The sequence below is a fragment of the Telmatherina bonti genome, assembly GCF_933228915.1.
Source record: "Telmatherina bonti genome assembly, chromosome: 2".
NCBI lineage: Eukaryota > Metazoa > Chordata > Actinopteri > Atheriniformes > Telmatherinidae > Telmatherina > Telmatherina bonti.
In genome coordinates, this window is record NC_136620.1 from 7,222,781 (window position 1) to 7,248,368 (window position 25,588).

The 25,588-nt window shown below is 46.2% G+C and overlaps 1 protein-coding gene across 1 annotated transcript in view; it reads right to left on the reverse strand.

Annotated features, from left to right (window-relative positions):
- Positions 1-1,933: 1,933 nt before the first annotated feature.
- mapk8ip1a (mitogen-activated protein kinase 8 interacting protein 1a) overlaps positions 1,934-25,588 on the reverse strand; it is a gene marked incomplete at both ends in the record, with an annotated part of 30,709 nt that continues 7,054 nt past the window's right edge. Inside the window, 11 exons of the mRNA XM_079259966.1 lie at positions 1,934-2,006; positions 3,455-3,553; positions 3,686-3,756; positions 9,326-9,436; positions 11,589-11,692; positions 11,778-11,944; positions 12,419-12,494; positions 12,656-12,907; positions 14,928-15,464; positions 20,564-21,142; positions 23,270-23,345. Coding sequence (XP_079116092.1) covers positions 1,934-2,006; positions 3,455-3,553; positions 3,686-3,756; positions 9,326-9,436; positions 11,589-11,692; positions 11,778-11,944; positions 12,419-12,494; positions 12,656-12,907; positions 14,928-15,464; positions 20,564-21,142; positions 23,270-23,345 — 2,145 coding nt within the window. The remainder of the gene's footprint in view (positions 2,007-3,454; positions 3,554-3,685; positions 3,757-9,325; positions 9,437-11,588; positions 11,693-11,777; positions 11,945-12,418; positions 12,495-12,655; positions 12,908-14,927; positions 15,465-20,563; positions 21,143-23,269; positions 23,346-25,588) is intronic.

Sequence of the window (25,588 nt, forward strand, 5' to 3'; positions counted from 1 at the left end):
ACATTATAACGTGATACGTTTCATGTTTTTACAATAAACTTATTACATTGTAACGTGATACGTTTCACGTTTTTACAATAAACTTATTACGTTGTAACGTGATACGTTTCACGTTTTTACAATAAACTTATTACATTATAACGAGATACGTTTCACGTTTTTACAATAAACTTATTACATTATAACGAGATACGTTTCACGTTTTTACAATAAACTTATTACATTATAACGTGATATGTTTCACGTTTTTACAATAAACTTATTATGTTGTAACGTGATACGTTTCACGTTTTTACAATAAACTTATTACATTATAACGTGATACGTTTCACGTTTTTACAATAAACTTATTACATTGTAACGTGATACGTTTCACGTTTTTACAATAAACTTATTACATTGTAACGTGATACGTTTCACGTTTTTACAATAAACTTATTACATTATAACGTGATACGTTTCATGTTTTTACAATAAACTTATTACATTGTAACGTGATACGTTTCACGTTTTTACAATAAACTTATTACGTTGTAACGTGATACGTTTCACGTTTTTACAATAAACTTATTACATTATAACGAGATACGTTTCACGTTTTTACAATAAACTTATTACATTATAACGTGATATGTTTCACGTTTTTACAATAAACTTATTACATTGTAACGTGATACGTTTCACGTTTTTACAATAAACTTATTACGTTGTAACGTGATACGTTTCACGTTTTTACAATAAACTTATTACATTGTAACGTGATACGTTTCACGTTTTTACAATAAACTTATTACATTATAACGTGATACGTTTCACGTTTTTACAATAAACTTATTACGTTGTAACGTGATACGTTTCACGTTTTTACAATAAACTTATTACATTATAACGTGATACGTTTCACGTTTTTACAATAAACTTATTATGTTGTAACGTGATACGTTTCACGTTTTTACAATAAACTTATTACATTATAACGTGATACGTTTCACGTTTTTACAATAAACTTATTATGTTGTAACGTGATACGTTTCACGTTTTTACAATAAACTTATTACATTATAACGTGATACGTTTCACGTTTTTACAATAAACTTATTACGTTGTAACGTTATAAGGCCCAAACTTGTCTTTTGTTAGGATGACAGCTCTACGCTTCCGTATTTTCTGTTTTTGGTTTTTTTTGTGTCTTTGTTGACTTTGTGTCCCGATGTTCCTGACAAGTTTTGATCTTTTCTGAAGCAGTTTTGTCCTGATGATCAGATTTTCTCTTTGTGCTCATTTGTTTGTTTGTTTTTCATGATGTTTTTGTCGCTCTGGAGTTGTGTTCTTCACTTCTTTTAGCTTTTTAAATGAATTTTTTGTCCCTTCAGTTGTTTTGTTGCCAGTTTCGGCCTCTTTGCTCTTCCTGGAACCAGTTTTAAGGCTTTTTGTTGGCATATCTGTGATGATTGGACTGACTTAGACTGCACAACCTGCTAACATGGCTGAACGATTACATAATGTGACTATTATTTTGTCCGCCGCAGAAACAGACGGTTATCAATAATCTGTGATTATATTTGATTTAAAGGTGATTAAATAATCAATAATCATGTTAAAGTTTGGATCCTGACTCATGAAGCTCCTCTTTGCAGAGTCATAGAAAATATGCAGATATGGTAACATGGGAATAACTCCTGCACTGATATGAGATGTGTTTGTAATTGTTTGCATGTTTATGTCGTATGGATTGTGTCATGTGTCCCTGTCCATCCACACGCGTGTTTACTGTGTCATGGCCTCCTCCATGGAGGAGCTCGCCGTTCTCAGGATGCAGCCAAAAGGAAGAAATCCACCATGCAGAGGAGATATATCGGTGGTCCAGTCGGGGTGTAAGACCAGGCTTACATGCATGTTGTGAGTCTTCATGAAGACGAGGAAGAGGATGGGCTTATTCGATGAAGATGTCTTCGGTGGGACAGGAGTACCCGATGTTCTCCTTGTAGTACTGCTGGAACGCCCTCCTGCAAGAACATCACAGAACAAAACATTTACTTCCATCGTTCACGTCATTACTCCTCATTTCTCCAACTTCTAACCGACCTCGCTTAACCACTGGAACCGGGCCGGAACCATCCTCACTAAACTCACTAAACCACTGACCACCCAGAACTGGCATCGCTAAAACACTGGAACCGGACCGGAACCGGACCAAAGCCGACCACACTAAACCACTGGAACCGGACTGGAACCTTCATCACTTAACCACTGGAACTGGACCAGAACCCACTTCACTAAACCACTGGAACTGGACCGAGTCTGACATCACTAAACCACTGGAACCGGACTGGAACCTTCATCACTTAACCACTGGAACTGGACCAGAACCCACTTCACTAAACCACTGGAACTGGACCGAGTCTGACATCACTAAACCACTGGAACCGGACTGGAACCTTCATCACTTAACCACTGGAACTGGACCAGAACCCACTTCACTAAACCACTGGAACTGGACCGAGTCTGACATCACTAAACCACTGGAACCGGACTGGAACCGACATCACTTAACCACTGGAACTGGACCAGAACCGACTTCACTTAACCACTGGAACTGGACCGAGTCTGACATCACTAAACCACTGGAACCGACATCACTTAATCACTGGAACTGGACCAGGACCGACTTCACTTAACCACTGGAACTGGACCAGGACCGACTTCACTTAACCACTGGAACTGGACCAGAACCGACTTCACTTAACCACTGGAACTGGACCGAGTCTGACATCACAAAACTACTGGAACTGGACCGGAACCGACCTCGCTTAACCACAGGACCTGGACCGAGTCTGACATCACAAAACTACTGGAACTGGACCGGAACCGACCTCGCTTAACCACAGGACCTGGACCGGAATTGACCTCACTAAACCACTGGAACTGGACTGGAAACAACCTCACAAAACCACAGGACCTGGACCGGAACCAACTTTTTTATCCTGATTTGTTTTTATGTTTTGTTTTAGGGTCCAGTAAAGCCTCCAGAATTTTCTGGCCCGTCTTTCTTGAGCCGGGTTGAAGTGTAAACGTTCCGTGCAGAGTTTCCAGAAGTCTTTTTCCAGCCGTAGGTTCCACCAGGAGGTTTTATCAGGCAGAAGAGCAGGAATGTCCTCCTCTATGCAGACGACATGCAGCTCTACTTCTCCAAAGCCTGATGAAACCAACCAGCTGGTCAGATTACAAAGACGTCTGTCATGGAATTACATGGGATTAATTGGGCTTCCAGCAGTACAGCGAGGAAACTTGGACTGGACCAGAATCTGTTCTTTCACTCACATATAACACAGGTTTCTTTAGGACCGCTGTCTATCACCCACATAACACTGGCTAAACGAGGAACACCCAGTCTCAGGTGGGGAACGACTGGCCCGTGCACCTGTCCAGGTAGAAATAAGAAACGAGCTCTTACCCAACGGACTCAGCCAGAGGATGCAACGTCGTCTCTGACATCAGCACGTGGCAGGCGAAGCGCTGCTGGTCAGGATGTTTAGTGATGAATCCAAAATACCTGAAGCAAAAGGACGGATTCGCTGATCCCAAACTGCAGAAATCAGCAGCAACACACACACACACACACACACACACACACACACACACACACACACACACACACACACAAGACATTGCTCGCTGAACACACCTGTTGTGTTTCGGATGGCAGCCGCAGAAGGAGATGTTCTTCAACTGGAAGAAATGGGAACACTGGTCTCCCTGATGGAGACAGAAAGAAAAAGATGGAATTCTGGAGTTTTGATGCAAACAACATTCCAGATGAGCAATAAAAACGTCGGAAAAGGTTCCATCAAATGCGAGCTGATGTTGGTCTTTAAAACCAGGTCTATCAAGGTTCATTTGCTCGTGCAGCGTTTCGCTGGATGACAATGAAGAGTCTCAGGAAGACAAAGTCTTGTCCTGCTAACATATTTCTGTCTGTCTCAGTGTTGTCTCGTGCAGGCCCGGCGTCAGCAGAATGGACACAAAGGGGCGTGTCATACACAGTGTGGGCCAGGTTCATTGCTATAATAATAATAATAATAATAATAATAATAATAATAATAATAATAATAACAACAACAAAAACTTGTATTGATCTGATTTATTTTCAAGAAGTAGGCTACCATCACACACTCTGAGAAGAGTTGGTGTGCCATATTCAACTGTTAAATGCATGCATTTGCAACAATCACTGAATAAAATAAAATAAAAAAATCCATTTGAATGACGAAATTTTTTACTCTTTTAACTTGGACTCTGCAAACAAAATGGTTTATGTACTGACATGTTATACCAGAACAAAAAAGAAATCAGGTTGTAGTTCCAGACGTTTCTCTCTTTAAATTCGTTTACAGTTGCAGTCTTGGTTGACGAGTTAAATCTTCTGAGAAGAAGATCCTTCCACTCTGCTTTAAACTTTCTGGTTAGGTCCTTCTCAAAAGCAGCTTTATCAGGTGTGCTTTTCGCCTGTGTAGCATCGTGTGTCGGTGTTCAGAAAAAACGCTCCTCAGTGTGGAAAACGAGTTTTCACACATAGCTGTGGAGGTCCCAAATGTTAGGGCACGTTTTAATGCAGTTTGGACCACAGGCATAGTTTCCAAAACGCTGGAATAGGCTGAAAGAAGTTGATGTTTGATGTTTCAGCACACTGGACGGCACACAGACTTCCAAAAAACTGACGTGCAACGATAAAGTCCGAATCCGGGCTCTGTGTTGGTGGTAAGTTCTGTGGAGGATCCTGCCGTCTCTGTGTTGTCCAGAGCAGCTGGTTGGTCCAGCACAGAGCTTAAAGCTCCAAATCCACCTGACTTCCCTTAATCTCCCTTTCCCTTCCCTTTATCCACTTTCTGATGTCCATTTTATTTGAAAGCACACGGATCTAAGCCAAAAGCTAGCTTCTGAACCAACTTCAACCGGACCGGTTCTATGACTCGGTAGTTGGGTGGAACCAACCAATCAGTGAAAGTATTTGGGTGGTTTGAAATTTTAGCTCAATATTTGTACATATTGAATTATATTTATTTAATTATGTTTGGTTTTATAGTAAAATGTCAGAAGTGGTGGAAAATACAGACAATTTCCCTAATATTGAATATTATTGATTTTTTTTTAGGGGGCAATGCATTTAGTTTGAAGGGGCAGCGCCCTTGAATGCCCCGTCGTGACACCGGGCCTGGTATCAGGACGTCAAAACTTGTTTACTGAGATCGAGAGAAAACGGAACGGTTTGGGAAAATGATAGTTTCTGACAGGATGGTTTCTGACAGGATGGTTTCTGACAGGATGGTTTCTGACAGGATGGTTTCTGATGGTTTCTGACAGGATGGTTTCTGACAGGATGGTTTCTGACAGGATGGTTTCTGACAGGATGGTTTCTGATGGTTTCTGACAGGATGGTTTCTGATGGTTTCTGACAAGGATGGTTTCTGACAGGATGGTTTCTGATGGTTTCTGACAAGGATGGTTTCTGACAGGATGGTTTCTGACAGGATGGTTTCTGATGGTTTCTGACAGGATGGTTTCTGACAGGATGGTTTCTGACAGGATGGTTTCTGACAGGATGGTTTCTGATGGTTTCTGACAGGATGATTTCTGATGGTTTCTGACAGGATGGTTTCTGACAGGATGGTTTCTGATGGTTTCTGACAGGGTGGTTTCTGACAGGATGGTTTCTGATGGTTTCTGACAGGGTGGTTTCTGATGGTTTCTGACAGGATGGTTTCTGACAGGATGGTTTCTGACAGGATGGTTTCTGACAGGATGGTTTCTGATGGTTTCTGACAGGATGATTTCTGAGGACACTTCAGCGTTCTTGCTGAGGAGAATGAAGAAAACCGGTGAATAAATGATCACATGATGCCACCACTCCCAGCAGAACAAGACGATGCACAACCGCAGACTTTGCAGAGCTCCTAAGAGCTTCATCGTGCAGCATCGGGTGCCCCCCCTCTGGGTTCCAGATTAGTCCAGTCCACAGGTGGTAAAAGGGGTCATTGCAGTTCCAACCATAGACTGTATATAAAAGATGGGGGGGAGCCTCTGTGACATCATCCATAGGTTTCTGAAGAGCTGAATTGAAGCTCGGTGGGCGGTTCCTACCATCACCATCTTGGCAGGGGCATGTGTGTCGTCTCTCCCAGAAAATACAAATATGGGCAAAGAGGTGGAGCTGAGAGGGGGGCTGTGAGCGTCATGGTGGATGATTGACATCAAGCGAACTCCAAGCTTTCTGTAGCTAAAAGCTAACCGAGCTAACCCGGAGATAACAGGAGCTAACCAGCTAATGGAGGTAAGCGGGCTAAAGCTAAGTCATGTTGTTAACCGGCTAAAAACCGCGGTTCTTCTACGTTCTTCTGACTTGAAGCGGGAGATTGCATACCTGTCAGTCAAAAGGACACGCCCATAAATATGCCGAACTTCGAGGTTAAATTACTTTTAGAAAAAAATTCACAGTTGTCATGAAGGTAAACCTGACCTATTAAACCTAAAATGGATTTTTGTACCAGGCTGTAAACATGTTTATTCCTGCTGTAAACATGTTTATTCCTGTTGTAAACATGTTTATTCCAACTGTAAACATGTTTATTTCTGCTGTAAACATGTTTATTCCTGCTGTAAACATGTTTATTCCTGCTGTAAACATGTTTATTCCTGCTGTAAATGTGTTTATTCCTGTTGTAAACATGTTTATTCCTGCTGTAAACGTGTTTATTCCTGCTGTAAACGTGTTTATTCCAACTGTAAACATGTTTATTCCTGCTGTAAACATGTTTATTCCTGCTGTAAACATGTTTATTCCTGCTGTAAACATGTTTATTTCTGCTGTAGACATGTTTATTTCTGCTGTAAACATGTTTATTTCTGCTGTAAACATGTTTATTTCTGCTGTAAATATGTTTATTTCTGCTGTAAACATGTTTATTTCTACTGTAAACATGTTTATTTCTGCTGTATACATGTTTATTTCTACTGTAAACATGTTTATTTCTGCTGTAAATATGTTTATTTCTGCTGTAAACATGTTTATTTCTGCTGTAAACATGTTTATTCCTGCTGTGAAGTTGGTCTTTTTAATATGGGAGTCTATGGGAATTCACTCTGTTTTGCAGCCCCTAGTGGATGAAGGGGGAACTGCAGTTTTATGCACTTCTGCAAGGCTTCACTTGTAACCGCCGGAGGTTGCCGCTTGGTTCCAACCAGAGCCGGTTCGGTGACGACCCTCTGAGCCCTGCAGCGAGGAAGGCCGGTGATGTTAGTTGGCGTCATCTCTTCTTTCAGGCCGAATCTTAAAGCGACAACAACAGTTGTCTCGACCTCCTAACTTTAGGTTGGATCTTCACACTTTTTCACTTCGTGTTTTTGTTTGTTTATTTTATTTTCTGATTATTTTTCTCTTATTTTATTTTTCATATTCTATCTGATGTAGCCTGTAGACTGATAAAATAAATATTTGTATTTATTTACCTGCTCGTTGTCTGTTTGATCTCCATGTTTAGGTCAACGAGAACTGATGAAATGACGTCTGATTAATTAGAAATGAATTATTTATTCTCTGATTGAGTTATTGAACTCCACCGATGACATCACAGGCTCCTTTTTAGCCAATAGCAGAACAGAAATAGCATGAAATTAAGAGGTAGTACTCATTATTAATATGAATAATTAATATTCATAAGAATTTATTAAGCTATCTACGAGAACTAGATCCGTGGGTCTAGTCCTGGATTCGGACCTGAACTTCAGCATCACATGTCTTGTTGCCTTTCATCACCTAAAGAACATCTGGAGGATTGAAGGACTGATGTTTATGTCTGCTTTTATCTTCAGATCAGACCAGACCAGACCAGACCAGGCCAGACCAGACCAGACCAGGCCAGGCCAGGCCAGGCCAGGCCAGGCCAGGACAGACCAGACCAGACCAGACCAGACCAGACCAGGCCAGGCCAGGCCAGGCCAGGCCAGACCAGACCAGACCAGACCAGGCCAGACCAGACCAGACCAGACCAGACCAGGCCAGGCCAGACAAAACCAGACCAGAGCAGACAAGGCCAGGCCAGATCCGACCAGAACAGGCCAGACCAGACCAGACCGGACCAGACCAGGCCAGGCCAGACCAGACCAGACCAGGCCAGGCCAGGCCAGATCCGACCAGACCAGACCAGGCCAGACCAGGCCAGGCCAGACAAAACCAGACCAGAGCAGACAAGGCCAGGCCAGATCCGACCAGAACAGGCCAGACCAGACCAGACCGGACCAGACCAGGCCAGGCCAGGCCAGGCCAGGCCAGGCCAGACCAGACCAGTACAGACCGGACCAGACCCGACCAGACCAGACCAGACCGGACCAGACCAGGCCAGGCCAGGCCAGGCCAGATCCGACCAGACCAGACCAGGCCAGGCCAGGCCAGGACAGACCAGACCAGGCCAGGCCAGACCAGACCAGGCCAGGCCAGATCCGACCAGACCAGACCAGGCCAGACCAGGCCAGGCCAGACAAAACTAGACCAGAGCAGACCAGACCAGGCCAGGCCAGACCAGACCAGAGCGAAGCAGAGCAGACCAGGCCAGACAAAACCAGACCGGAGCAGACCAGACCAGGCCAGGCCAGACAAAACCAGACCAGAGCAGACCAGACCAGGCCAGGCCAGACCACACCAGGCCAGACCAGACCAGACTAGACCAGGCCAGACCAGACCAGACCAGACCAGACCAGAGCGGAGCAGAGCAGACCACCTGATGCTCTCCTTACAGGTCTCCCCAAACGTCTCGCACGCAGCTGCAGGTAGTCCAGACCGCGGCTGCTCTGGTCCTCAGTTAGACCAGGAAAGTCATATAACGGTCTTCAGATCTGCAGTCTGGCTTCCTGTCTGCTGAAAGGGTCTGGGACACAATCCAGTCAGGATCTTCTCTGAAGCCGGGTCCGTCAGATCATCAGGGATGAACTGGACCTGGAACAAACTCCCAGAAAGCTGCAGGTTTGCTGGAAGTTTGCTGCTTTAGATCCCTTTGCAGTTTTTTTTTAATTAAAAAAAAAAACAAACAAACTGATAATTCTGCACACTGGAAGTTTGATTCTTACATTTTATCTGGTTTTATTTGAGCTTTTGTCTGTTTTTAACCTTCAACACCTGCTGTCACAAATTTGCCTCAAACCAAATATTTTTTGTTTTATTTTATACTTAGTCAAGTCAGAAAATAAAGATCCTTCATGTAAAGTGGAATCTGAAGCGACCCATGATGGCCACTGGGAGGCGACGTAACCCAGCTGCAGCGTGTGTCGGACCTACCCGGTGAGCAGAAGAACACTGATCCTGGACGTTCATCTTCATCCCCTTCACACTGACCTCCAGCACACAGGCAGCCGGAGGCTGGCCGGCTGACCGCCTGTTACATGCTACCTGTAAACACAGTCAGTAAACACAGACAGTCAGAAAACACAGACAGTAAACAAAGTCAGTAAACAAACGCAGTCAGTAAACACAGTCAGTAAACACAGACAGTAAACACAGACAGTCAGTAAACACAGTCAGTCAGTAAACACAGTCAGTAAACACAGACAGTAAACAAACACAGTCAGTAAACACAGTCAGTAAACACAGACGGTCAGAAAACACAGACAGTAAACAAAGTCAGTAAACACAGACAGTAAACAAACGCAGTCAGTAAACACAGTCAGTAAACAGTTAGTAAACACAGGCAGTCAGTAAACACAGACAGTAAACAGTTAGTAAACACAGGCAGTCAGTAAACACAGACAGTAAACACAGTCAGTCAGTAAACACAGTCAGTAAACACAGACAGTAAACACAGTCAGTCAGTAAACACAGTCAGTAAACACAGACAGTCAGTAAACACAGACAGTAAACACAGTTAGTAAACACAGACAGTCAGTAAACACAGACAGTAAACACAGTCAGTCAGTAAACACAGTCAGTAAACACAGACAGTAAACACAGTCAGTCAGTAAACACAGTCAGTAAACACAGACAGTAAACACAGTCAGTCAGTAAACACAGTCAGTAAACACAGACAGTCAGTAAACACAGACAGTAAACACAGTTAGTAAACACAGACAGTCAGTAAACACAGACAGTAAACACAGACAGTCAGTAAACACAGACAGTAAACACAGTCAGTAAACACAGACAGTAAACACAGTCAGTAAACACAGTCAGTCAGTAAACACAGACAGTAAACACAGACAGTAAACACAGTTAGTAAACACAGACAGTCAGTAAACACAGACAGTCAGTAAACAGACAGTAAACACAGACAGTCAGTAAACAGACAGTAAACACAGACAGTCAGTAAACAGACAGTAAACACAGGCAGTCAGTAAACAGACAGTAAACACAGACAGACAGTAAACACAGTCAGTAAACACAGACAGTAAACACAGTTAGTAAACACAGACAGTCAGTAAACACACACATTCAATAAACAAACAGTCAGTTAACACAAACAGTCAGTAAACAGAGAATGGTGCGTGGCTTGATATTGGGCCGAGAGCCGAGCAGGAGGCAGAGCCTTTGGTTATCAGGCCCCTCTCTTATGGAATAAGCTCCCAGTTAGTGTTAGGGAAGCAGACACCCTCCCCACCTTTAAGACTAGGCTGAAGACTTAGCTTTTTGATAAGTCCTATAGCTAGGGATGGTTAGCATCCCTTAGTTATGCTGCTATAGGTTTAGACTGCTGAGGGACATTTCCTGATACACTGAGCTTCTTTCTCTTTATCTCTCTCTTTTATCCCCCCCCCCCCCCCCCCCCCCATAACATTGTTGCATCATTACCATGTATGTCTCCTGTCTCAGCAGGTCTCCCTGGCCGGGAGTAGCAGTTCCTGTTGTCTGTTGTCTTTCTGTCCTCTTCCCCCCACACAGCAGAGGCAGATGGCTGCCTGTCCTGAGACGGGTTCTGCCGGAGGTTTCCTTCCTGTTAAAAGGGAGTTTTTTCCTTCCCACTGTCGCCAGTGTGCTTGCTCAGGATGGGAGATTGAGTTGGACTCAACTCAATCTGTTGGTTTCCTTATATAGGCTGTTATGAATTGGATTTCATTATGTTTTTTTTTCTCTGTCTGTAAAACGTCTGGTATGGCATTGCCGTGATTTGACGCTATATAAATAAAGTTGAATTGAATTGAACTGAAGTTGGATGTCTAATGGGCGAGGTTAGACGGGCAATGGATGTTAGGTGTTAGGGTTAGCAATGGCCACCAATCAAAATGTTGAGGGGGTGGCGCTGGACATCCAGCCCTGTCCAATATTCTGCAGTTGGAAATACTGGTGTTTTGACAGAGTCATGGGACCACCAGGGGGGGCTAGCAGTCATTTTCCCTTCTTTTATTTATTTATTTTATGTGTATGTGAAATGTTTCTTATAACAACTAATATTTTCTATGACAACATTTGGACTCAGTCTGTCTGTTCTTACATTTTGATCAAATTCAGAACTTCGAGTTTGGACTTTTATGTCTTGGATTTGAATAATTTTGTTAGGACTGAATCTTGCCCTTTCACTGTGCAGGTATGTTGAGAAACTTGTGTTTTGTACCTTCTGCATGGCCGCGCACAGAACGTCGTTGCCTGTGTGAATGGGCACCTGAACCGAACCCAGAAACCGGACAGCGAACTGCTCCGTCCAGCTGTGTCGCCGGACTGCAAGACAAGTGAACAAAGAAAATTTTAATACCAACTGTAATGGTGGAGTTCTACTTTCCTGGTCCAGTCTTTTCCAGTGTACCATTGTTTAGGTCTCTGGGCACCCGGACGGCGTAGAAGGCCGGGAAGATGCCGGTGGCTCCGGTCCTCATGTTGTAGCCCTGACACCACAGGTCCTCAGACTGGGTCAGCATCAGGACCGGGTCGTCTGTCTCCAGCTGCAGCTCATCTGCATGACGAGGGACGAACCTGAAACCAGAAGAAATGGCATGAGCCAGGTGCAATGATGGGGACGTACCAGATGAACCTGGTTTCCACCAACGGGTGCAGGACAGGACGGTTAACGGTAACGTCGCAGGATTCCTACAGCCAACAGGAACGCTACTCGAGAGGCGGAATGTCACTATAGATGCCCCAGCTACACTATGTGGTGCCAGTAACGCCTTCCTTCATCTCTTTCTCTTTGGACCTCCTCGTCCTCAATGGTCCTGAGGAAAGTATGGACCTCATCGGAACCGTACTTCGCTTTTAGACTGACATTGAAAACTCCAATCGGATTGATTGGTACCCCAACAGAAGGGCCCCAACAAGTAGCCTAGGTGGGATATTAGGGTACCCTTCCCACTTTTTGCATGTTGAAAGCAAAGAAAATGCGTCACGGCCTTCTCCTACACACACCTTTTGGTGGAAACAAGGCTATGATGTGTGTTGCTGTGTGTTGACCTGTAGACAGCTCTGTGGCTCTGCTGCCTCTCCACGCCATCCAGAACGCAGGAGAACACACCAAACGAACCCGCACCTGAACAATAGCATCGCATTAAGTCAGCACCTTAAAAGTTTGAATCACTTCAACGGAACGACACAACACTGAGAGTTTTATTTAAACAAAATCCTTTAGATGTGAAGATGAATGATGTCATGTGACCTGACGTGAGCTCCCTGTTGGTGGAGAATTCCTACCTGTGGCGGTGTACTGGCAGCTGTTGTTGGTGAACAGGTTGAGGAACTTCCTGCTTCTGGGAGCTCTTCCTCCATTAGACTCCTCCTCCTCAGAAGTCGTGGTCGATGTTACCTTGGGCTGCACGCAGACCCTCGCCACGACTTCCCTTCGCCTCTTCACTTCCTCTTCCCTCCTCCTCTTCAAGTCCTCTTCCCTCCTTCTCTTTGCCTCCTCCTCCTCCTTTCTTCTTTTCTCCTCCTCCTTCCTCCTCTCTGGGGTCGGAAAACAAGACGTTTTTAAATTGAGACACATATTTTCTGCTTGTGGTGTTCGACAAGGTTTACTGCTGGGCCTGTACATGTTCACTGCTCATGTTCTGGTTTGATGAATTGATATGGAAATATCTCATCATCTGTTTGTATGCAGATGACGCTCAACTTGATCATTTCAGAATTCTTATTAACAAAACAATTTTTTCAAAAGTTTAAAGGAATTTAGCTTGACAGCACCTTATCGAATCCACAGTTAGACAGATATGTACCCTGAATCTGATGTTTCTAATAATTTATAAATACTATATAAATAACTGCTTTGTTTCACCCCAATTTCCTGAATCAAAACAATTTCAGTCACAACTGCCTGATTTTATTTGAATAAGTCTGACTTATTCCAGTGTTGATTCATTCATAGATATTTCACAGAGAACACGTTTTTCTAAAATATTAAATATATTTTTAACTGTTTTATGAAAGACTGAGCTCGTTTACATGAATATCAAAATCAGATATCTAGGAGTGATCAGATTACAGTAACAATCGGATACAACATGTCTACGTGAACTTCTGAAACAGCATTGACTAATCGGCTAAGATTAGCCGATTAGCTATGTCAACTAGCAACATAGTCGACGACTAATTTAAGAATGGACGTTATCATCAGTGTTCTTTCATATTTTTTCTCTCCAAACTGCCGCTGTACCGCCCGTTGTCTTGTCTGCCTTTCTGTCCGCCACGCACTTGCACAGTCGTGGCAATGAGGGTCAGCTGTGATGTCACCAGAAAAGTTACGCCAAAACAGCGAAATTATGGCGAGCCAGCAACAGAGTTCCAGAGTTTGAGCCCATTTTATAAAAATTTCAGAGAAGTGTGTGCAATGCTAGAACTTTCCTTCCATGGCGGTACGACCGCGATGCTCAAGGCTCTTAAACAGAAGCACATTGCAGCTGATTCAGTTTCTGACAAACATGGATGCTCGTCACCTATGTGAGCTAATTCACTAGTTAGCTGCTAACGATAAGGTAATTTGTGACATAAAACTAATTTTTAGGGGTTTATTTACTTTTGGCTTCAGGTGCCGACCTCATTTGATTTTGTAAACATATTGGATACCTGAAGATGTAGCTGTGTGATGTTATAGACTAATGAAGTGAATAGGATTTCTTTATTTTTAAATAATATAACACACAACAGTTACAGAAAAGACTTCAAGGTGGAAGCTGATGATGGGTTTGTAAGAGCAGCTGCATGATGCTGCCATAAGCTACAATTTACCATCCCATTCATCCACTAATCGGCAAAATAACCGGTGACCAGTCAATTATCAAAATAGTTGTTTGTGGCAATTTGTACAAATGTACAAAAGGGGGGATTAAATTGCGGCAGTGCAGGGCTTACACAGTCGGCAGACATAGCGTGCACATCACAGACATGATGGATGAGCGTGATGCAGCTCTATGTTTTACTCTCATGTACTGGAAACAGGTTTTTCCACATTAACCAATATATAAACCATTTTCCTTCTTTACTGGTTTCCAGGACTCAGAAAGTTGTTGTGGTAAATTAGTCACACAGGGATCAATAATAGTTTCATAACCTGAACCATAATCTAATCGAATAATGAGGAACCTAAAGATTCCCACCACTAGAAAAATTTTTTCAAACACTTTTTTTTCCAACCTAAGTCTCGACTGACTTACAAACATTCATAATTTGCATACATACATGTTTTATGTGTGACATGTCTAAATTATTACAGTACAAAAAGTCTCCACTAGGGGGCAGAAGATGAGCAACAGATCATACAGAACAAGGTTTTTACCATATGGTGATGAAATAGGTCTCTATATGACACACAGGGAGTGAGGGGCTCAGTTTAAAGTGGTTAGGAAGGAGAGGTGGACTGTTGTGGTGTTGTAGGCATTCAGACGCTGCACGTGTTGGACGTTAAACGAGCCTTGTACGCCTGGGGTCGCATGCAGAGGCATTTCCACTCGGCTGTGTTATGAATCATTACCTTGCTTTCTTGCTTCCTCGCTCTTCTTCCTCTCCTCCTCGTATTCTGGGTCTTCCTCCTCGTTAGCTGACTGGTAGACGGTCTCGGCATCGCTGTCGTCGTTGTAGCCGTGCAGGCAGTCCTTGAGCTTCACCAGCTCCAGCTGAGCGTGTTCATCCACCACCAGAGTGTATTTGACCGAGTCGTAGCTGAGCCCTGCAGCCGCCTCGCTCTTTGGTTCGGTCCGAGGGGCCTCGCTGTCCTCCACGCCATTACAGATCTCCACGCCGCCTCTGGGCTCCGTCTCAGTACAGTCTGTTTGAGTTTTGTCTCCACCTGCGAGGCTGCAGGTCCCACCGTTCTGGAGGCAGGGAGTCGGATCTCCTTCCCCATCTTCTTCACTGATGTCTGGGTTGGGTCTGTGGGAGGAGGGGGGCTGTAATGGTCCTGGTGGGGGGCCCTCTGTGTCTGAGCTGAGAGACATCCTGTTGGACCCCCCCTCGCTGCTGGACCGGGAGAGTGCAGGAGGGTTGTCCTGGGTCCTGTCATGGTTTTGGCCTGAAAAGATAAAGTCTGGCCGTTAGCTGTTGAGTCTGAAGCTTATGGACCAGTTGTCTCAAATCTTCATTACTGGGTTCATAATGGTTCGGTTCAGCTTCATACACACAGCACCAATCCACAACAAGGTCCCAGTTACAGTCCAGTTAGAACAATCCATAGGATGATCCATACCAGTTCAGCTTATTACTGCGTTCATGGAAACATCTGTCCAGTCAGGAGGTAAAACCTCCACCAGAACCAGAACCAGGTATCTAAACCTCCATCAGAACCAGAACCAGAACCATGTATCTAAACCTCCACCAGAACCAGAACCATGTATCTAAACCTCCACCAGAACCAGAACCAGGTATCTAAACCTCCACCAGAACCAGAACCATGTATCTAAACCTCCACCAGAACCAGAACCATGTATCTAAACCTCCACCAGAACCAGAACCAGGTATCTAAACCTCCATCAGAACCAGAACCAGGTATCTAAACCTCCACCAGAACCAGGAACCTAAACCTCCACCAGAACCAGAACCAGGTATCTAAACCTCCACCAGAACCAGAACCAGGTATCTAAACCTCCATCAGAACCAGAACCAGAACCAGGTATCTAAACCTCCATCAGAACCAGAACCAGAACCAGGTATCTAAACCTCCACCAGAACCAGAACCAGGTATCTAAACCTCCACCAGAACCAGGAACCTAAACCTCCACCAGAACCAGAACCAGGTATCTAAACCTCCACCAGAACCAGAACCAGGTATCTAAACCTCCATCAGAACCAGGTATCTAAACCTCCATCAGAACCAGAACCAGAACCAGGTATCTAAACCTCCACCAGAACCAGGAACCTAAACCTCCACCAGAACCAGAACCAGGTATCTAAACCTCCACCAGAACCAGGTATCTAAACCTCCATCAGAACCAGAACCAGGTATCTAAACCTCCACCAGAACCAGAACCAGGTATCTAAACCTCCACCAGAACCAGAACTAGGTATCTAAACCTCCACCAGAACCAGAACTAGGTATGTAAACCTCCACCAGAACCAGAACCAGGTATCTAAACCTCCACTAGAACCAGAACCAGGTATCTAAACCTCCACCAGAACCAGAACCAGGTATCTAAACCTCCACCAGAACCAGAACTAGTTATGTAAACCTCCACCAGAACCAGAACCAGGTATCTAAACCTCCACTAGAACCAGAACCAGGTATCTAAACCTCCACCAGAACCAGAACCAGGTATCTAAACCTCCACCAGAACCAGAACCAGGTATCTAAACCTCCATCAGAACCAGAACCAGAACCAGGTATCTAAACCTCCACCAGAACCAGAACCAGGTATCTAAACCTCCACCAGAACCAGGAACCTAAACCTCAACCAGAACCAGGTATCTAAACCTCCACCAGAACCAGAACCAGAACCAGGTATCTAAACCTCCACCAGAACCAGAACCAGGTATCTAAACCTCCACCAGAACCAGGAACCTAAACCTCAACCAGAACCAGGTATCTAAACCTCCACCAGAACCAGAACCAGAACCAGTTATCTAAACCTCCACCAGAACCAGAACCAGAACCAGGTATCTAAACCTCCACCAGAACCAGAACCAGGTATCTAAACCTCAACCAGAACCAGGAACCTAAACCTCCACCAGAACCAGAACCAGGTATCTAAACCTCCACCAGAACCAGAACCAGGTATCTAAACCTCCACCAGAACCAGAACCAGGTATCTAAACCTCCACCAGAACCAGAACCAGGTATCTAAACCTCCACCAGAACCAGGTATCTAAACCTCCACCAGAACCAGAACCAGGTATCTAAACCTCCACCAGAACCAGAACTAGGTATCTAAACCTCCACCAGAACCAGGAACCTAAACCTCCACCAGAACCAGAACCAGGTATCTAAACCTCCACCAGAACCAGAACCAGAACCAGGTATCTAAACCTCCATCAGAACCAGAACCAGGTATCTAAACCTCCATCAGAACCAGAACCAGGAAGGAAAACCTCCATCAGAACCAGAACCAGGAAGTAAAACCTCCATCAGAACCAGAACCAGGTATCTAAACCTCCATCAGAACCAGGAAGGAAAACCTCCATCAGAACCAGAACCAGGAAGTAAAACCTCCATCAGAACCAGAACCAGGTATCTAAACCTCCATCAGAACCAGAACCAGGAAGGAAAACCTCCATCAGAACCAGAACCAGGAAGTAAAACCTCCATTACAATCAGAAGCAGGACCAGGAAAACCAACATCAGAACCAGGACGGACAGTCATCTGCCAGGACCATCTGGTAGCGTGCTGGATGGTTACCGAGGGCCACAGAGGGTTGAGGTCATCTGGGTCCAGTTTGATTTGCATTCCCACACTTAAAACCTGTTGTTTCTTTTCTCCTGATATCCGGAACAAACCAGAAGCTGAAGTCAGATCCAAACCTGAGTTCCAGTGAACAGGTCTGAGGGCTCATTTACAGCTCCTTCACATGAGGATGATGATGATGATGCGTTTCCTGTTTATCTGTTTGTATCACATATAAACCTGTCTGTGCCGTCTGCTTCTTCTGATCACATGAGGGGTCTGTATGCTGAAAATGTCATGTAGCAATAACAGCAGCTCCAGTAAAGATCTGTTTATTGTTTGTTTTCTAAACCAATGATTTCACTCAATTTTTCTATCATTTCAGATGTTGACTCTCTGAAACCCCCTCATTCATCCAAGTTGGTGAGGACATGGCAGGACATGGTCAGGACATGGCGAGACATGATCGGGAGATGGCAGGACATGGTCAGGACATGGCGAGACATGATCGGGAGATGGCAGGACATGGTCAGGACCATAGACAGTATATAGAAAGATGGGCTTCCGTGACGTCACCCGTGGGTTTCTGAAGAGCTGATCTGAAGCTCGGTGGGCGGTTCCTACCATCACCATCTTGGCAGGGGCATGAGTGTCGTCTCGCCCGGAAAATACAAATATGGGCAAAGAGGTGGAGCTGAGAGGGGGGCTGTGAGCGTCATGGTGGATGATTGACATCGAGAGAACTCTGAGTTGCCTGTAGATAAGAGCTAACCAAGCTAACCCAGAGATAAAAGGGGCTAACCAGCTAACAGAGGTAAGCGGGCTAAAGCTAAATCACGTTGTTAACCGTCTAAAAAACCGCAGTTGTCCTGCATTCTCACTTTAAGCGGGAGGTCGGGTACCTGTCAATCAAAGGATTGCCAAATTTCAAGATTAAATTACTTTTAAACGGGCGAGTTAGAAAAAAAATTCACTCCCCCCACAGTTGTCATGAAGGTAAACCTGACCTATTAAACCTAGAATGGATTTTTGTACCAGGCTGTAAACATGTTTATGTCTGCTGTAAACATGTTTATGTCTGCTGTGAAGTTGGTCTTTTTAACATGGGAGTCTAGAAGGGGGAACTGCAGTGTTATGCACTTCTGCAAAGGCTTCACTTTTTACTACAAGGACATGGTTGGGACATGGCAGGACATTGTCAGGACATGGTGAGGACATGGCGAGACATGGCGGGACATTGTCAGGACATGGTGAGGACATGGCGAGACATGGCGGGACATTGTCAGGACATGGTGAGGACATGGCGAGACATGGCGGGACATTGTCAGGACATGGTGAGGACATGGTGAGACATGGCGGGACATTGTCAGGACATGGTGAGGACATGGCGAGACATGGCGGGACATTGTCAGGACATGGCTGGACATGGCAGGACATTGTCAAGACATGGTCAGGACATGGCGGGACATAGTGGGGACTTGGTGGGACATGGTCAGGACATGGGCGGGGCATGGTTGGGACATGGCGGGATAATGTCAGAACCTTGTCAGGACCTTGTCAGGACATGGCGAGACATGGCAGGACATGGTCGGGACATGGCAGGACATGGCGGGACATGGCGGGACATGGCGGGACATGGCAGGACATGGCGGGACATTGTCAGGACATGGCAGGACATTGTCAGGACATGGTGAGGACATGGCGAGAAATGGCGGGACATTGTCAGGACATGGCGGGACATGGCAGGACATTGTCAAGACATGGTCAGGACATGGCGGGACATTGTCAGGACATGGTCAGGACATGGCGAGACATAGTGGGGACTTGGTGGGACATGGTCAGGACATGGGCGGGGCATGGTCGGGACATGGCGGGATATTGTCAGAACCTTGTCAGGACCTTGTCAGGACATGGCGAGACATGGCAGGACATGGTCGAGACATGGTCGAGACATGGCAGGACATGGCGGGACATAGTCAGGACCTTGTCAGGACATGGCGAGACATGGCAGGACATGGTCGGGACATGGCAGGACATGGCGGGACATGGCGGGACATGGCGGGACATGGCAGGACATGGCGGGACATTGTCAGGACATGGCAGGACATTGTCAGGACATGGTGAGGACATGGCGAGAAATGGCGGGACATTGTCAGGACATGGCGGGACATGGCAGGACATTGTCAAGACATGGTCAGGACATGGCGGGACATTGTCAGGACATGGTCAGGACATGGCGAGACATAGTGGGGACTTGGTGGGACATGGTCAGGACATGGGCGGGGCATGGTCGGGACATGGCGGGATATTGTCAGAACCTTGTCAGGACCTTGTCAGGACATGGCGAGACATGGCAGGACATGGTCGAGACATGGCAGGACATGGCGGGACATAGTCAGGACCTTGTCAGGACATGGCGAGACATGGCAGGACATGGTCGGGAGATGGTCGGGACATGGCGGGACATGGCAGGACATGGTCGGGAGATGGTCGGGACATGGCGGGACATGGCAGGACATGGTCGGGAGATGGTCGGGACATGGCGGGACATGGCAGGACATGGTCGGGAGATGGTCGGGACATGGCGGGACATGGTCGGGACATGGCGGGACATGACAGGACATGGCAGGACATGGGCGGGACATGGCGGATTCATAGGAAACATGAAAAGCTGAAACATGAAGTTAATTTTTCCAGGTATCAATTTTTTTATTTTTTTTGCTGATGTTTTGTTTTGTGATAGAGGAGAAACTTTTCTACGGTTTCAGTAGTTGAGTCTCTGCAGGTGCGTCCTCACCTTGGTCCTGGCTCTTGTCCTGGTTCCTCGGGGCTACAGGTGTGCGTGGGACCACCATGGCGGGCAGGTAAACCTCCTGGTTAGAATGCTTGTTGTTTAGTTTGACAACCAGTCCTTTGTTGTTCGCTTTCGCACCTCCTCTTCCTCTCCCATCAGTCGGCCGTCCTTTCGGTCCATGTATCTCTCTTTGCCTCTGATGTCCGTTCCTGTCTTTGTCTTTGTCCTTGTCCTTGGCCCTGGACTCCTCACACAGTCGACCTCCTCTTCTATCTGTCACCCCGTCCTTCCCTCTCTGTTCCCCCAGGCTCCTCTCTTTCATTGCTGTGGCTCCTCTTCCTCCTCCTCTTCCTCCCCCTCCTCCTGCCCGCCGCTGACTCCTTGGCGTGCTGGAGGTCTGAGTGTGTGTTGCCCCGGTGGTCGGCCGCTCTCGTGGCCGAGCTTGTGCATCTGCAGCAGCCTGAGCGGCGGCTCTGCCGTTGGACCCGGCAGCTGTGGGCGGTTTTGGTGCCAGCCGGCGCTGAGAACCATGCCGGACTTTGTCCTCTGCTTTGGGTTGGACATCCGGAGGTGTTAGATCTCCTGACCACACACACACACACACACACACACACACACACACACACACACACACACACACACACAGACAAAAGCATCAGATTAAATGTTACTCAACCAGATGTACAGTATACAGAGAGATTACAGAAGTAAGCAGTTTATCCCGGATGAGGAAAAACTCCCACGATTCATTTCACTTTACTCTGCAGAAACATTTGCCGACACATTATGTTAATCCCACGTCTTAATGAAAGCAAACAGCAATGTTTAGACCCCGGCATCCACGCCGGGGGTCTGATCTGATGAAACATCTGCACACTGCTAATTGTCCCCACATGAGGAAAACACACTTAGATTCAGACAATAATCTGCCAGACAGAGCAGGAAGATTCACACGGCAAGATCTCCAGAAATAAGTTAAAATATCAGGAAACAAGGCCGGCTCTAGGAATGCACACGTGAGGGGGGCAGGTGGACATTTGAACGGGGCATTATGCGTGCACACCATGCTTCAGCTTTTTATGTTGTTATTGTTGTTTGTAAGTGTGAAGAAATGGATTGCACTTTGTCAGGCCTCTAACCAAAGACCTGTCCAGCTGGGGCGTCCCACCAGAAACTACAGCTCCTGCCGGTATGGCTCTTAGGGTCACTGAGGCACGCAAACCCCCTGACCACAACATGGTGGCAATCCGTCAGGGTGGAAACGGAAAATAAAAAAAGTGATTTTTTGTTCACTCGTAGGAGAAGGAGGGGGTCCTGTAATGTAATGCTGTCCAACCGGCATGCAGCTCGGTGCAGAGGGGAGGGAGAGTTTAGGTAGTTTATGCATTTTTGGCGGATTTGATTTGAGGGGGCAACGTGTTTGTCTGAGGGGCCGTTGCCCTCTCTTTCCCCCACCTAAAGCCGGCCTTGGCAGGAAATATCTTAAAACAAGCAGAGAAACATTCATTCCAAGTCTTTTCCTTTCTGGATTCACATCAGATCCAGCTGCTCTTTCTGGGGTAATTTCTGCACAGACAAGTACTTTTACATAAACACATAAATACACATAAACGTATATATGTATGGTTATATACGTCCTTCAAGCTTTATAGATTCCTTAGAGAAATTGCTGTTTTTTTGTGTTGAGTAAAATATGCTTTATGAAGTGAAACTGAGATTAAAAATATCATGTTTATTCTTATTTTAGTGGGATTTTTTAACTTTTAAAGAAAAAAATCTAAAATCAAGACGATTGTCCAAAAAGAGTTGCTCTTAGTTTTTCATCTTAAGTTTTTAAAGCCCAGCGTAAGAACAGCTGGGGAGAAAAGTCTAATGTTTATAAACCAAAGTCTTTTTTTAATCCTTTAAAAAATCTGAAAAAAGATTCACTTCTTTTTTTTTTTTTTTCTTTGGTATTTTTACCATTTATAACCATGTGATATATCAAAATGACTGTTTCGTAGTCCTCTGCTTTTGTCCACCAGGGGGCAGGAGACCAGCGTACGGTGTACAGGGCTTTGAGTTAAGTTTCTTCCATAAAGTCATGCAAACTGTCTCAGAAACTGCATCAGATATAATACGTTTGGCGGTATGGGGTTAAAACGAGACTCTAAAAGCTCTTCTGCCCCGATTAGTCTGGCTAATGATAGGTATGTAATACTGGCGATACTGGTGATACTGGCAGAACTGGTGATACTGGTGATATGCGATATGGCTCAGTGTTAATGCTCTGCATTGAATCTATTGTATTTCCATTAGAAGGAACAGTTCAGAGCTGTTTGGTTTGGATGCTGTAAAGTCTTTCAGCTGAGTTTCTCCTCATCGTGTTGCTATGATACATGCTAGCATTGCTGCTATGCTTCATGCTAGCATCACTGGTATGCTACATGCTAGCATCACTGCGATGCTACATGCTAGCATTGCTGCTATGCTTCATGCTAGCATCACTGGTATGCTACATGCTAGCATCGCTGCAATGCTACATGCTAGCATTGCTGCTATGCTTCATGCTAGCATCGCTGCTATGCTAGCATCTCTGCTTTGTCATTTCAGCAGGCTTTCCTGATGATAAGGTGAATGTGCTGCAGGAAGTAAAGGGATGTGTTCTGCAGAGGTCAGGGTCAGGCTGGGGTCAGAGTCAGGGTCATGGTCAGGCTGGTGGGATCATACCTGTGATGTGTGGGGAAGAAGAGTGGGAATCCTTCCAGCTGTCCTTCTTCCCTAAAGAGTTGTTGTTGATGGAGTCCTGGAGGGAGGCAATGAGACACAGAGGCAGTAGAATGAGATGTGAGCGATTACACACACACACTCACACACACTTTTCATCCTGATGACATCACTGCCAGGAAGCTGTGGAGGCTCTGAATAGGAAGTGTGTGACGGTCCGGGATCGACGTAAGAAAAGCATCCCACAGCGCTGACTCACCGCATCACCCGCCCTGTCTGGTTGCCATGGTTACACTGTGTGAGGGAGGCTGAGAGCATCTGGTTAAAGATCTGCTGATACATTCCTTTATAAGTTGTTCATTTTACTTCTTTGATTCAGTCTTTCCTCAGAATCAACCTCTCCATCCCCCCATCCTGCTTCCGGGTTCTGAATCTTTTTACATAAATCTGAATTATTGATCTGTTTTGACGACTGGAGGTGCGTCCTCGGGTTCCCGTCCATCCAGACCATAGACTGTCTCTGATCCAGACAGAAAAACCCCTCTATCATGTAGATCTACACGAGTAGGAAAGCAGGTCGGCGACCACGCTGCCGTCACGCCAGATGTCTCTCCTTCATCTACCAGCCTTCAGTTTCAGGCCAAACGAGTGAAACCTGCTTCACCAGGTCCACCTTCCAGGAACCTCCACCAGAACCTAGACCCATTTTCCTTCAGAACTGCTGCAGTTCTTCACAGGCTGTGTATCCATCTACCCCAGTCCAGACCAGAGTCCAGACCAGAGACCAGACCAGAGTCCAGACCAGAGACCAGACCAGAGTCCAGATCAGAGTCCAGACCAGAGACCAGACCAGAGTCCTGATCATAGTCCAGACCTGAAACCAGACCAGAGTCCAGACCAGAGTCCAGACCAGAGACCAGACCAGAGTCCAGACCAGAGACCAGACCTGAAACCAGACCAGAGTCCAGACCAGAGACCAGACCAGAGTCCAGACCAGAGTCCAGACCAGAGTCCTGATCATAGTCCAGACCTGAAACCAGACCAGAGTCCAGACCAGAGTCCATACTTGAGTCCAGACCACAGTAGAGACCAGACAACAGACCAGAGTCCAGACCAGACAACAGACCAGAGACCAGAGACCAGACAATACACCAGAGACCAGACCAGAGACCAGACCAGAGTCCAGACCAGAGACCAGACCAGAGACCAGACCAGAGTCCACACCAGAGACCAGACCAGAGACCAGAGACCAGACCAGAGTCCACACCAGAGACCAGACCAGAGACCAGACCAGAGTCCACACCAGAGTCCACACCAGAGACCCGACCAAAGACCAGAGACCAGAGACCAGACCAGAGACCAGACCAGAGTCCAGACCAGACAACACACCAGAGACCAGACCAGAGACCAGACCAGAGTCCACACCAGAGACCAGAGACCAGAGACCAGACCAGAGTCCACACCAGAGACCAGACCAGAGACCAGACCAGAGTCCACACCAGAGACCAGAGACCAGAGACCAGACCAGAGTCCACACCAGAGACCAGACCAGAGACCAGACCAGAGACCAGACCGGAGTACACACCAGAGACCAGACCAGAGACCAGACCAGAGTACACACCAGAGACCAGACCAGAGACCAGACCAGAGTCCACACCAGAGACCAGACCAGAGACCCGACCAGAGACCAGAGACCAGAGACCAGACCAGAGACCAGACCAGACAACACACCAGAGACCAGACCAGAGACCAGACCAGAGTCCACACCAGAGACCAGACCAGAGACCAGAGACCAGACCAGAGTCCACACCAGAGACCAGACCAGAGACCAGACCAGAGTCCACACCAGAGACCAGACCAGAGACCAGACCAGAGTCCACACCAGAGACCAGACCAGAGACCAGAGACCAGACCAGAGTCCACACCAGAGACCAGACCAGAGACCAGACCAGAGTCCACACCAGAGACCAGACCAGAGTCCACACCAGAGTCCACACCAGAGACCCGACCAAAGACCAGAGACCAGAGACCAGACCAGAGACCAGACCAGAGTCCAGACCAGACAACACACCAGAGACCAGACCAGAGACCAGACCAGAGTACACACCAGAGACCAGACCAGAGACCAGACCAGAGTCCACACCAGAGACCAGAGACCAGTGACCAGACCAGAGACCAGACCAGAGTCCACACCAGAGACCAGAGACCCGACCAGAGACCAGACCAGAGTCCACACCAGAGACCAGAGACCAGACCAGAGACCAGACCGGAGTACACACCAGAGACCCGACCAGAGACCAGACCAGAGACCAGACCAGAGTC